Source organism: Rhyacophila brunnea, unplaced genomic scaffold (assembly GCF_057557595.1).
Source record: "Rhyacophila brunnea isolate RB1 unplaced genomic scaffold, BYU_Rbru_1.0 scaffold_1, whole genome shotgun sequence".
Taxonomy (NCBI): Eukaryota; Metazoa; Arthropoda; class Insecta; order Trichoptera; family Rhyacophilidae; genus Rhyacophila; species Rhyacophila brunnea.
Window position 1 is genome coordinate 62,839,281 of NW_028232751.1, and position 14,865 is coordinate 62,854,145.

The 14,865-nt window shown below is 31.7% G+C and overlaps 1 protein-coding gene across 1 annotated transcript in view; it reads left to right on the top strand.

Annotated features, from left to right (window-relative positions):
* The window catches only part of Phyhd1 (Phytanoyl-CoA dioxygenase domain containing 1), a 34,869-nt gene extending 21,356 nt beyond the window's left edge, over window positions 1-13,513 (top strand). Inside the window, exons 3-7 of the mRNA XM_085957672.1 lie at window positions 5,453-5,602; window positions 6,592-6,684; window positions 7,570-7,720; window positions 9,992-10,237; window positions 12,557-13,513. Of these exons, the coding sequence (XP_085813798.1) occupies window positions 5,453-5,602; window positions 6,592-6,684; window positions 7,570-7,720; window positions 9,992-10,237; window positions 12,557-12,741 (825 nt within the window). The 3' untranslated portion in view covers window positions 12,742-13,513. The remainder of the gene's footprint in view (window positions 1-5,452; window positions 5,603-6,591; window positions 6,685-7,569; window positions 7,721-9,991; window positions 10,238-12,556) is intronic.
* Window positions 13,514-14,865: the final 1,352 nt, after the last annotated feature.

The window sequence follows — 14,865 nt, forward strand, 5'->3', positions numbered from 1 at the left end:
TAAAAGTATCGCCATCAAATCAGGGCGAAACGCTTCTCATAGCGTCGATAACTTGCGAGCTCGTGTTGCTAAAATTGATATTTTTTGTGTTAAACATAAAGTCAGTGGTAAATATTTTTGGTTAATTAAGTAGAAAAGATGGTTCTGTGTGTTGTCTTAAAATGTGGTAGCCGTACTGATAAGCAAGAAGATGGCATTACGTTTCATAAGTAAGTTGATACATGTTCGTGATAATTTATTTGTATTTTATTATATATTTTAATATCAGTGACCTAGTGTTTCTTTAAAATAACTTAAATTATGGATATCTTTATCTAATGGTTGCATTTTGACCACTTAAAAATACTATATAACGTAAAAAATAGAAAATTATATTTTAATTCTGAGCGTTCAGTGCGAGCACTAGCGAAATGGTCTATGGTCTCGAACATTTGTAGACGAATGCGTTCGCTCGCTCACAAACCAAACGCAAGGCACGCGGCTTCATTTAGCAATGCAACGGGTGGCGTCTAGATGTATCTATAGTCTAAGATAAGGCCGAACGGTACGTTATTAATGCAATTTTCAATCGTTTAAATGAAAGACGAAAACTCAAAATCCCCAGATCAAATCTTAAGGAAACCCCCAATCATTAGTAACGCCACGGTATCCGCACATAATACTTATAACAATGAGTCAATCAATGTACGTTCGAGATTTACAGGAATGTCAACAAAACGTTTTCACGGCGTTGGCGCCCCCGCTCTTGTAGCGCTCTAGTCATTTGCGTAGGTTGCCTACCATATCACTACGGCTCTGATAATAGGTAGGTAGGTATATATGATTGACGTGACCAAGGCATACTTTTCTATTTGCGGTATGTGATTCAACCATATCTTCGTTTGCTGTTTTGAGTTACTTTTGCATCAATGCGAATGCCAAAAGCGTTGAATAATAAATTGCATTTCGTTTTAGAAAATGTGGCGTCATTTCCTATTAGGCTGAGCCAAAATCGTAGCAGCTGTGAAAAAGCGAATTCTATCCAACTTCCTACATACCGAATTCAGTTTTTTTCCACATCTCATAAAATACTTGTAAACAAATCGTAAGAAATATCACTATTAATTTCATTTATCTTTCAGCTGTTTACTGAAGCCAATAAATTGAGTACCAATCATCGATAACACAAATGCAAAAACATAGTTTATGCTCAGGTAGGTATTTATTTCTCACGTAAATATATTTTACGATTATGACGCTAGAAAAAATATTACGTTTTATCATCGTTGCATCATGGCCCCCACAAGGGGGGGCTGACAGGGCTCTAGCCCAGGGGCCCAGGCTCAGGAAGGGCCTGGCGTGGCGAGTCGACCGATAAGTGAGATAAACACAGACTACAAATTTGCTCTAATAGTAAAAAAAGTCACCTGCGACGCTATTTTAGTTCGATAGTTATTAATAATTAAAATATTTAATTGTACGATGCATTTTTTAACTGTGTGCCGATACTTGACAACTCTGTATTCCAAAGAATGTACATATTAAAAATACAAAAACTCGCTAAAAATACACCCTAATTTTACCGCATACGCCATGTAGCGCGTCACACTGCCGTCACCCTTAGCGATAGGTAGGGGGGGGCGTCAAACATCCTAGCTTGGGAGCCTGCTTCAGGATGTGGGGGCCATGCATTGCATACAACTACCGCTAATAATTATTCTTTCTATTTCTCCCTATTTAAATAAACCGATAAGTCGACATAATATGGTCAAAAGCGTTGCCAACTTAGCGTTCTTCTTCCAGATCTAAAGTTTTTGAAAAGGCAGTAAATCTAGCTCAAATTTGACTCAGACGCCTGACCCAGTCACCAGATTTGGTTTAAAATCAACATGATACCAATACCTTACCAATCAAATAAATGTTATAAGTACTATGGAATATATAATATTATTATAAGATTACACCAAATTTGGTACCTGCATCAATCATTGTTAGTTGCACGACTTATTAACACGTTTTTCTTAGCTGATATTCTTGTTTGTCCGGTGGTTGTTTATCCAGTACAAATCTTGCAATCGATTTATAACTAGCTTCCCGACTAGCTAGATATTTAAAACTTTTAGAATATATCAGAACACGATGCCAATGCATTCTTTTAATACTTTTAGCCTTCTTTAAGTAGAATTGAATTCATTTTCAGTTAATTCTGTTTTGTATGAAAAGTTTTAATTTATACGTGCGTTACTATAGAAATCAAAATGACATTTCAGTATTATATATTTGTTTGTTTGTTGCAAAATAGCAAAACAATGATTTTTTGACAAATTGCCTTATTTGTCCTAAGTTATTAATACATGGAATTGTAAAAACGTGGTATATAAAAAGTTCTTTTTATCTTGTAATTTGTTGATAATGATAATGTTTGAGAATATCTATCGTTTCTTTCTGCCATCTTACCCTATCTGGCATATTTTTGTGAATGAAAGTAATTGGCAACACTCTTCTCTGTGCTACACAACATGTAAATCTATCTTCAAAAACATAACATAAACCGACAAAGAAAAATGTTATGGTAACCCAATACCACACAATAGCCCAATTATGTTTAATTTTAATTTACTAGTATTTATTGCAAGTAAGGTAACAAAAATAAACGAAAGTTAAAAAATCCTTTCTACCTAAAAATCAATGACGTCGTTTACTACAAATGCAGATATATTGGATTGTGGACATATCGGTTTAATAAAAATATGCCTGGATTACAAATTTTGAGAAAGAAATCTATAGTAATTATTAATTACCTATCTGTTTCACATTTTATTTTCGTCAATTGGTAGGAAAAATGAATATTACCTACAAAGTCATTATTCTTACAAATACTCTCTATATTTCCTTTAATCACCAACTTTCCCAGGGGCGTGCAATGCGGGGGTGTTATGGGTACGCGGCAAGATTAAAAAAAACGTATTATTAATATATCCTAATATTTATTACTGATAATACTATATCAGTGGCGAAGGGTGACTTTTGGAAAGAGGTAGGCTGTAGAGATCTGATAAAAAGAACACACTTGTCAGGTATACTTACGAGAAATAAGAAGATAATACGATAGTACTACTAATGAATAGGTACACACTAATGACAACGATACACTAATTTAATGAAACTTCAAAAACTCACTGACGACATAAAATTAAGCGATCAGTTTAAATTACATATTTTTTCAAAACATTTATACACATCAAAAATCATTAGATAAAAGTTCTTTTTATTTTAAAAAACAGTCTATATTTATTAATATTCGAGTAAACACCATAGAAACTATTTTTTTTCGGTTTTTCTCTGCGATCGGAGCTTACCTTAGTTCATACAATTCGATAGACTGGGCGGGGCTACGTGACGTAACGTCCATATGAAAAAAATGAGAATTATTTGAAACATAATCCGACCTTTATTTACGTCAATACAGATGGCGCGCTGTGGTATATTTTTTAAAACCTTTGCAGATTGTTTTGTAATTATCTCTACATTCCTACACATACGGCATCTCTCATTGGTAGAAAAAATATTTTATAGAATATATAATCAAGTGATTATACGTATAAATAAGTCAAAATGTAATTAAAAAACATTTTTCTTAAGAAGGTAGGCTTCAAATAATCGCCTAGTATGGAATATTCGCTACTGTTATATTTATATACAATTTTGTTAAGCAAACTGAATATCATCGGCATGCATAATAATAATATGATCTCAACAATATGACTTTAGAGTCAACTAGAAGACGTATTATAAATAATCGTCTAAATCCAAGTGAAGTCAGTAATTAATATTGGTTTGACTTGTGGTGCTTACGGCACACCCGGTAGCATGTGTTGCTGAAATATATATATTTTTTATGCGTAATATAAAGTTACTGGTCAATATTTTTACTTAGTATCGAATATGGTTAACTGTGTTGTATGTTGTATTTATGTGAGAAGAGAATATGACGGTATAACTTTTCATAGGAGAGTTTTTATAATAAAATTAGAATTTTACTATGCATCATGATAAAGAAAACGGCTTTATATAGACGGACAATGCCCCCTTCTCTTTAGTATTATTGCTCTGAGACTTGACATCTTTATATTGATTGAATAGGTACAAAAATGGTTTGTTGTGGCATATTTTATTACCACGTTTTTATTAGCTCGTATTCTTGTTTGTCCGGTACAGACATTTCTTGTGTGTCCAGTATAATTTTTTTCTTGTTTGTCCAAGATTTGTATTTGACGATTGAAGATTTTTAACTAACTTCACGACTAGCTAGACATTTGAAACTTTTAGAATATATCAGAACACGACGAAAATGCATTCTTGTAATACTTTTAGCCATCTTTAAGTAGAATTGAATTCATTTTCAGTTAATTCTGTTTTGTATGGAAAGTTATTATTGCTGGTTGCTAATGGGGTCCTAGCAACTAAATTATTAATATATACGTGCGTTACTATGGACATCAATATGGAATGTCAAAATGAAATTTTTATATTCAATATTTATTCAGTATTTCTATCAAGTATAATAACAAGTTTTTATTAATACATAGAGTTGTTTATATAAGTTTATATGATTCAACAGAAAATTTAAAAACGTGTTATATAAAAAGTTCTTTTTATATAACACTAACACCTAGATTTGCCGCCCTTAGAGTAACTGCCACCCCCAAGCGATGCTCAATCTGCCTAAACCCACGGGATGTCACTGTTTTTGACCCCCCGTCCTAAACTTAAAGAACAGAAAAAATGTTTATATATATTTTTTTTAAATATTTATCTTGAAATCCCCGATCCCCAATATTATGTTTTCAGATCCTTTTATATTTTTTGTTTACTTTGTGACGTCACATTTTCTCGCTAAATTCCACTGACCTATGCAATATTAACGTTATGTAATAAACAAAATTATATATGGTAAAACTTGGTTCCCTGACAAAACAAAATACTGAGTTCGCTGGCCAACTGGCCGTGTGCCTAAATTGACAATATATTAGCAACGAGATATGGATTTTATTCCAGCCACAATTAAAAGAAAGTAGCAATCACCCATTGAAAGTTGGTTTTTTTGTTAGATAAACATCGAGAATACAATTGTCACAGACACCCATATTAATAGGCATTTTAAAAAAGTATTTTAATTCATATTTTTTGGAAAAGTCGCGATCGTTTTTAGCGGGATTGCGTTAGCCATTCGCTATTCGTTTCCTCAGGAAGAGTTGATAAGAAGAAAATTTCCAGCACTCAAAAATGCAGGCACAAGCCGTTTATTATGCAAGGAAAATGGAAAAAAAATCGTTTTGGATAAATCCAAACTATTGATCACGTTGTTCTGGCATCCACCAACCGGATAAAAATGGAATGGCATGAATTGAGTCGTATAGTCGATTGTATGGACGTATAGCTTAGTCTAATAAGTCTTTTTTTTATTTCACAGATGGACCAGGATGGAGTTGTACTCTTAGAAGGATTCTTGACAAATGGAGAGGCCGATGAATTGAGACTGGCTGGAGAAGAACTTCAAAAGAATCGACCACTAGAAGACAAATCGGTTTTTACTACCATAAATGACAATAAAAACGATCAGGTAACTCGACTGGATTTTGAAATTGCTTTCCCCATGTTGTAATTCAATAAATAGAATTATAGAAAAACATAAATTGTAATAATTAATAATTACAAGATAAAAAGAACTTTTTATATACTTACAACGTTTTTAAATTTTCTGTTGAATTATTATGCTCAATATGCTCAAACTTGTACTTGAGATGAGAAGTAAATAAAAACAAACAAACAAATATAGAATACTGAAATGTCATTTTGATTTCCATAGTAACGCACGTATATATTAATAATTTAGTTGCTAGGACCACCCACTTAGCAACCAATAATAGTGGATTGGATTACGGATTTCTTCCGAAATAACTTTTCATACAAAACAGAATTAACTAAAAATGAATTCAATTCTGCTTAAAAGTATTAAAAGAATGCATTGACATCGTGTTCTGATATGTTCTAAAAGTTTCAAATGTCTAGCTAGTCGGGAAGTTAGTTGAAAATCGATTGCAAGATTTGTACTGGACAAACAATCACCGGACAAACAAGAATACGAGCTAATAAAAACGTTGTAAAAATAGTTATTTAATTAAAATTCAAAAGAATTATATACACCATTCTCTCATCGTGTTTGATAAATGCTCAGAATTCTTGGCCGTATGAGAATCCCATAAAAAGTTGTCATCGTATCCTTTGATAGGGTCTTGTTTTTCAGAATCTTTTGGAGTTCGAAATAGCACGTGTATGGCGAGATTGATTCGGAGACTCATTTCACCGATCGTGGAATATTATATCTACTTACATCGATAATAAATGTATGAATAAACGTTCTAGAATAAATTGTGATTCTGTCGTTCAACCTAAAATTGCTACTATCTAACATTTGACACAGTGGCATTTGAAATATTGACAAACGGATGCCAATTTTTTTTTGAAACAATAATACGAAAACTATTATGCGCAGGTAGTAAATGTGTTTGCCAAATTGAATATTGACGGTGTGTTTTTTTTTATTTTCAGCATACAGATGACTACTTCTTGACTAGCAATGACAAAATTCGCTATTTTCTCGAAGACCCACAAGACAGCGGTCCTTCAGCATCCTTAAATAAGGTACCTACTTCGTCATTAACTACTTTTTTATACTTAATATTTTAAAAATTCAAGCGTTCAAGCGTTTACGTTTCACAAGTCATGACACTCTTTGGTAATAAATAATATGAACCTAGGGGTTCTGTTGGAATAATCTCGAATCTCGAAAAATTAATTATCCAAATTTTGAGAATTTTCAAATTCGAGAAATTGTTACTAGGTAAAAATAACAGAGGGAAATTGAAACGAAAAAAGAATGCTATCTACTGAGAGTTTAAAAATTGGCCTAAAAAGGCAAAAAATAACCCGATTTTCAATCCGGATATTTACTATAACTGAATATTGTAAATATTGAGGTTCATGATCGAAAATGTTTGTTCACATATATAGGTTGATCTAAAAATAATGAATATTTTTATTGCATAATCTTTAATTTGGTCGAATTTTTCTGAATTAAGGGCATTGTAAAATTTGGAGATTTCTTTATTCTTCTATTCTCTTAAATCAGTGTCACACTGCAGATCAATAATCTCAAGTTGTAGCTCTGTCGGTACACTATCAATATCTATTGATCTACATACAATATATACATCCAGAGAGAGATTACATTCCGAAATTTCTTTCCTTTCATTCCCAATCGATGTTCAACGTAGAAAATAGTGGTTACATAGTGTGAGACGAGACGCAAGGAAGACGTACTGAGATAATACATTTACGAAACAACAAATTCTTCAAATTTCAATCTATTGTCAATATTTTTTAAAAAATCATACAAAAGTTATTCGTAATCAGAAGTACAATTAATGATTGAGGGCCGCAAAAAAATACCCTTGCGGGCCGCAGTTTGCCCCCCTGACATAGAAGGTAGTAGGGTAAATAATTATTATATTTTTACTTTTTTTAAAGGTTGGACATGCCCTCCATTGGCTTAATCCATTGTTCAAATTCTACACATTCAGCGCCAGGGTGAAACAAGCGTGTATTGGACTTGGAATGAAAGATCCAACAGTGATACAGAGCATGTACATTTATAAGAATGCGAGCAGTGGCGGGGAAGGTAAATTAGGGTCACAAACTATGTCTATAAAATTAATTTTGTTTAAACTAGATAATATAATTATGTACCTATATAGTGATGCCAGTTAAATGGGTAACAATACTTATTAGACCTTCATTCCGCGGCTTACGATATGCAATATTATTAATTATTCTTGATGGAACGGCATGTTATTAGAAATAATAAACATTTTTATATGTTTGAAAAAGTATTCAATATATCTGTACCTACTTATTCCATAATTAAATTTCCAAAGTGTGGTACGCGTACCCCCTGGGGTACGGGAAGAGTTTAGTGGGGGTATGCGATGCACCGGGCTACGCCTGGTGCAACATGCATTAATACGACATCAATACAACATCCATGCTAGAAGGTTTATCGCAATACGCGGAAGAAGAGCAATTGTTGGAATTAGCTTCAGACGGATTCTTGAAAAATAAATATAAGGAGTGTACTTTAACAACATTCTGGTTGCAAATGCAACATGTGTATCCAGTTTTAACAGAGAAAGTCCTGAAATACATCTTGCCTTTTCCAACTTCATATCTATGTGAAGTTGCTTTTTCAGCATTTGTAGACATTAAGTCAAAAAAAAAATAGGCTTTTGGATGTGGAACCACATCTCAGATTAAAATTAACAACCAGGGAACCAAATTATGATGATCTGTCTCAACATAAACAATTTCATTATTCTCATTGATTATAATGAATGTTGTTTAGGTATAATATAACTTGTATTTATTTTATTTATATTTTATTATGAATGAATTTTATTTTTGGTGTATTATTTTGTTTATGTACCTACCTACTAAAAAAGGAAAAAATAAATATATTTTGATTGTTATTAAAGTATATGCAATTTTTTTTGACGGGGGTACTCAGTGTTACGAAAATTATAGAAGGGGTACACAGATGTCGAAAGTTTGGGAAACATTGGCATAATATAAGACCTGTATCGTCGTGACAGACACCTTTAATAGTTTATAGAACAAAATTAATGGGGAATGGCTTACCCTACATCGTACAGATCTCAAGTGTGTAAAATATGGGATAAACTTAAACACGTGTTCAATAATATGTTATTTTCAATAGTTACATATGTCTCATAATATGCATTAAAATTTGTCAGGACAGTCAGTGCACTTGTGTCTCTTGGTTTTATGGCCTAAAGTAATAAAGCAAACCGTGCTTCAAAACTACTACACACCCGGTAGCGGGTAGGGTAAGCCAGTTCCCATTCATTTTTGTTACCAGATTGAGAATGTCCGTTAGGATAAAACCGTTCTTGGACCTATGGTAATTAATGTATTTTGAACAAACACAAGCAAAACATATAACTTTACTAAAAGTATTTTCTAATATAATATTATATTAGTTATAACTGCTAAAAGTTGGTAAACCTCGAAATCATTTTATGGATTAATTGCAATTTGAAGTTTGACATGCCCTCTAAAATCAGGCATAATGCTAATTTATTTGTGCTTTATGTGCATGTTCTATATATCGGATGATCTTGAATTTTTTCTAGCATAAATATCTATCTATAGACACATAATCCGTTGAATACTTTAAATACCTAAATTATCGACTTACCAACTTTTGGCAGCAACCCCACGAGTAGATCAAAAACTATGCATCCTCATCATATTATTAATTTGCTGGCAAAATTATAGATTTTTTTTATAAATACATACCTACTGCTAACTGTTGATGATTATCAATGATCATAGGAGCGACTCTCATAGTGCAGTGCGTAAGGCGCTGGGTTTTCATTCAGGAGCTCCGGGTTCGATCCCGGTGAGGTCGCAATATATTTATGTGATTTTCTCAAAACCTGGGCGTTTGTGATTGTTTCACTTCTCTTACAAAATACATTAATATTTCTTTTATTTTGTTAACTGTCAATTCATGGTGGAACTGCATTGTATTGTTGTTTTTATTTAATAAAACGCATTTTTTTGTAGTACTTATTCCACTTTTAATCAAGAGATTATAAAAGAAATGAAGTTGAAAATGTCCCTCTGAGGCGGACGAAACCGGTCCTAATCTCTTGATTAAAAGTGGAATAAGTACTACAAAAAAATTGCGTTTTATTAAATAAAAACAACAATACATAAATATTTCACTACACTACTGTCATTTGGCCTTTTGTCATGCTGTAGTATAAAGAATAATAATAAGGACATTAATTTCTCCTAAATTCCAGTGTGGACAACGTTACCCGAATTATGAAATACACGATTATTTTTTTTTCAATATTCAAAATTTCAGTGATCCCCCACCAAGATGCCTCATACCTTTTCACCGAGCCCCAGACCGCAATCGGCTTCTGGATCGCTCTGGAAGACGCCACTATAGAAAATGGCTGCCTGTGGTTCGCGAAAGGCTCTCACAAGTCTGGAGTCCATCGACGCCTTACCAGGAATCCTGATAAATCCTCAAAGTTGCTAATCGTCTACGACCGGCCAGAACCTCTGTATCCCTCATCGAACTTTACACCGATGGCTGTGTCCAAAGGTAATTAATTGCCTATACATGCTATGTACTGACTTAATTATTATTATGTGTAAGACGTAAGTCAAGTCATTGATGGACCAGTATTTTAAGACATTACAGGCGTAATATTGATACGATATGGAATTGAACTACTGTCTTTAAATGTAAAATCTATTGAGTGTAGGGATTACAATACTGGTATTTCAAAACCGGTATTAAATTATTAATCGATACCGAAATGCCGGTTTCAGAAATAAAAAAGTACACATTTATGTTTTTTGAAAATGAATTTAATGTATTTTTTATTAGTTACTTATATTGTACATACATATGAGTATATTAAATTTAGTGTAAGTTTTATGCTGCCAAAAGGCAAATACAAGTATATTGACTGAAACTAATAAAAGTTAATGCATATTAAAACAAAGTCCTTCAAGTATATGGAATTGTCACGAAAATATGAATTTGTTACATATTTATGTCATAAGTTACGTTATTATTACATTATTTTTATGGTCATATTATTTATTATTAAAATTTAGTTTATTCAGTTTTCTATTTTTTCTAGTGTAGCTTTTTGACTAATTCATTGTTTTAATATTTTTTTAATCTATTTTAAAAAACATCGATTTTTATAAAAATATAAATGTGTAGTTATAACTTGAAGAAAAAATTCTCAAATTTCATGCTTCGTATTTTTTCGTTAGGTGCCACTAGTAAGCGGCGCATTCATATTTATGCTGTACGTACAAACTGATGGGCAATGTCACTTACATTTTGATAGAATTTTGCATAGAAGCACTCAAAAGCAATAAATTGTATCTACTCCTAATACTATAGATCCACCAGTATAAGTATTGTGGACGTGAAGATCTCTTCACATGTTTAATATGTCCATATTGCTTTAGCTTTGTTTTTGCATTTATATGTAAATTAATTAGAATCATTTATTTTACAACGTTTTATTAGCTCGTATTCTTGTTTGTCCGGTGGTTGTTTGTCCAGTACAAATCTTGCAATCGATTTTTAACTAACTTCCCGACTAGATAGACATTTGACACTTTTAGAATATATCAGAACACGATGCCAATGCATTCTTTTAATACTTTCGCCATCTTTAAGCAGAATTGAATTCATTCTCGGTTAATTCTGTTTTGTATGGAAAGTTATTTCAGAAAAATCCGTAAATATTAATATATACGTGCGTTACTATGGAAATCAAAATGAAATATCAAAATGACATTTCAGTATTCTATATTTGTTTGATTATTTTTTATTTACTTCATATCAAAAACAAGTTTGAGCATACATAATAATTCAACAAAAAATTTTAAAATGTTGTATATAAAAAGTTATTTTTATCTTGTAAGTATTTCTTAATTATACGTGCCCCTCTCTCCAGGTATAAACAACTAGTGATGCTTCACTCCAAACGTAGGGCCTCGTGATACGATCGATTAAGTTATTACTAAGTTAATGCGGATTGGTTTGAAGGCAACAATTAGGTAGAATAAAATGTCCGCTGAGTGAGTGCGCCACATACCTACTAACTAGGGATTGCAATACCGAATGAATATATAAATACCGTTATTTCGGTATTTCTTATTGAATACCGGTATTAATACCGGTATTCGTCAAAATATATTATAGTAAGAAAAATAAGTACTTATCAATAAATATAGCTATTATAATCTATCGAAAACACTATTTTATAGCAACCTAAAGAACCTACCTTATTGAACTTTATAAATATGTATGTATCATAATATTTTAGAACTACTAATTTTTACAAATATTATAAGTCCAGATACAGGAAATCACTCTCAAAATACAACGTTTTTTGGATGCACTATCAATGTTGGATCAATAGTTATAGAATAATTGGAAATAATTGCCACGAAAGTTTTCTTTTTCGAAACATGTTAATTCATTGCGATAATTCAATAAGTATATTAGAGGTTATTTGTGGCTTGGCACCATTAATCTTTACACTAAATTTAATATAAGTAGGTGCAGTATAGTAGTAAGTAATGAAAAAAACTTAAATAATTTTCAAAAAACATTAATGTGTGCTTTCTTAATAACCGAAAATACCGGTATTTTGAATTTTTGAAACCGGTATTTCGGTATCGATAAATAATTGAATACCGGTTTTGAAATACCGGTATGGCAATCCCTGCTACTAACATTTGACATATAATTCAATATTCGTTATACTGAAATGAGCTTCATTCTATTCAAACACCTGTCGATTTATGGTGGTATATAATAAAATCCTGTGTAAGAAAATTATGCGAAAATAATTCGATAATGACATTAACAAAATATTTCCCTTTGCAGGTGATTGTTTATTGATACATGGCCAGGTTGTTCACAAGAGTAACGCAAACAAGTCCCAGTATGGAAGACCAGCCTACACTTTTCACGTCGTGGAAAAAAGCGCCACATATTCTCCAGATAATTGGCTCCAAGAAGGTCCCGATGCACCATTTGTATCTCTTTATAACACCTCACAGACTGAGTAAAGGTCCAATATCCAATTGCAGTTATGGGGAGGCAGTACCTACTAGAAATAAGTAGAAAATGAATAATTTACGATAAGTTACCGGATTTATCCTGACCAATCTTTAAACTTTGCAGGAAAAATATTTATGTCATTGTGATGCCCTATTCTTTCTTACCGTATAATAAATACAATACTTAATACTTATAAATGTAATGATTAAAAAATAACACCGTTTTATATAATAAAAAAAACATTATATATCACCAGACACCATATTTCGTTACATAAAATATGCGTGTTTACTGCACTTTTTAGTGTAGCACATACATTATATATTTTATTTCATTTTCACTAAATATTTTTTCCATTAAGTACCTATAATCGATTGAACTTTGTATTGTAGATTGCATTTAATCATTCTTTGGAAAAAAAATGCGATTATTATTGCGACATTTATAAATCTATGATAATTTAGAAAACATATTACATATCTTTAAGTAGGTATTTTTGACAGCAATCAAAAATAAAATTCTAAAATAATCAAAGAAATGCGAATTTGTTACAAATATATATTATAATATATGATATTTCTACTCTCTTTTTAAAATAATTTTCAGATTCTTCAGGCACCCCTAACTCAATCAAATTTCTTCATTTTTTACCTATTAAGAACACTTTTGCACCAAACTGCATTAAAACTAATTGTGAAGGCTGTACCAATTTAATTTTAAAGTATGGAATAATTTTATCTTTTTAATATTACTCTCGAGAAATAAATATTTTTATTTTTACTTTTTGTTTTTATTATTGCTCACCCAATACTTATCACTAGGCGTAGGATTCTTAGGTATTTAAATATTTTTTTTGAGCGGCCCGACAACAAAATATTAAAGATATCTTTCTGTTTCAGATAATTTTGAAACATTTAAGCCCTATTTGTTAGCACCTATTTTTAAATATTTTTGGGTAATTACATATTTTTACATATTCTATGTATAAGCACATATTTTCACATAAACAGAAAAATAATGGGAAACCGTTCCATAAAAAATGAATTGGCATTCATCATTTCAAATTCTGGTCATTTGTTAAACACAATTATTGAAATGTTAGAATCATCGACAAAGTCACTAAGTAGTGGAGCAAATTAATATTTTAAACAATACTGCTGCTAAAATAAGAAATGTTCCTGGGCATCAATTCTGTACAAGAGACTGCTGTTGGCCCGCTACGGCAGCTATCTAGGGTAGGAAAGTATCGAGGTTTTAGCACTTATTAGCAGTCTAAACAGTAAAAATAGACTAATTCGCTTTGAAATTTAGTATATCCAAGAGAGGTGCTGTTAAAACAGCGCTTATTGTAATTATTACAACTAAATTATTATAATTGTTACAATAAGTGCTAATGCTTTGATACTTTCCTACCCTAGAGAGCTGTTGTAGCGGCCGAAAGTAGTATAGTGCAGTGGTTCCCAAAGTTGACTGGGCTCCGACCCATCTAATAAAAATTTCCAATCTTGGGACCCGCCTCTTAGCTGCTTAGAGAAAAGAGGGCATACATATTAGTAATGCTCAGATTCCCTAGTGGCGAGTCGTGGAACTACTTAATGCTGTCTTATGTGTTCTAATTGAAATAAAAAAAATATTTTTTATAAGTGTTGCCAATATGAATGAAAGACTGTTGAAATAAGAAACACAACTTAAATAATAAAAAAAATATTACTTAAATACCTACACCTGCAAGGTTTTTTTACAAAGTTATTTCAATAGGAAATATCAAATTTATCACTTCCTATTTTTTTAAATTCATGTATACAGTGGCGAGGGCCCACTCAATATTCACTCGCGACCCATAGTTTGAGAAACCATGGTATAGTGTATAGAATAGTTGCGCTGGACCAATTATTGGAATAAAAATAAGTACAAATAAATCGTGTTTTATAAAAATACGAGCTTCAAACGCTGCAGAATATTAAAGCTTTTTTGGAAAATCCATCAGATGTTTCAATTTTTTCTACTTCAGAAATAGTTTCATTTACATACGCAATAATAACGTCTGTAGAATTGGAAAAGATTTCCATGCATAAAAATTTGCTAAGATCAAATCGTCAACTTTCGAAAATTTGAACCATTATTTTATTATT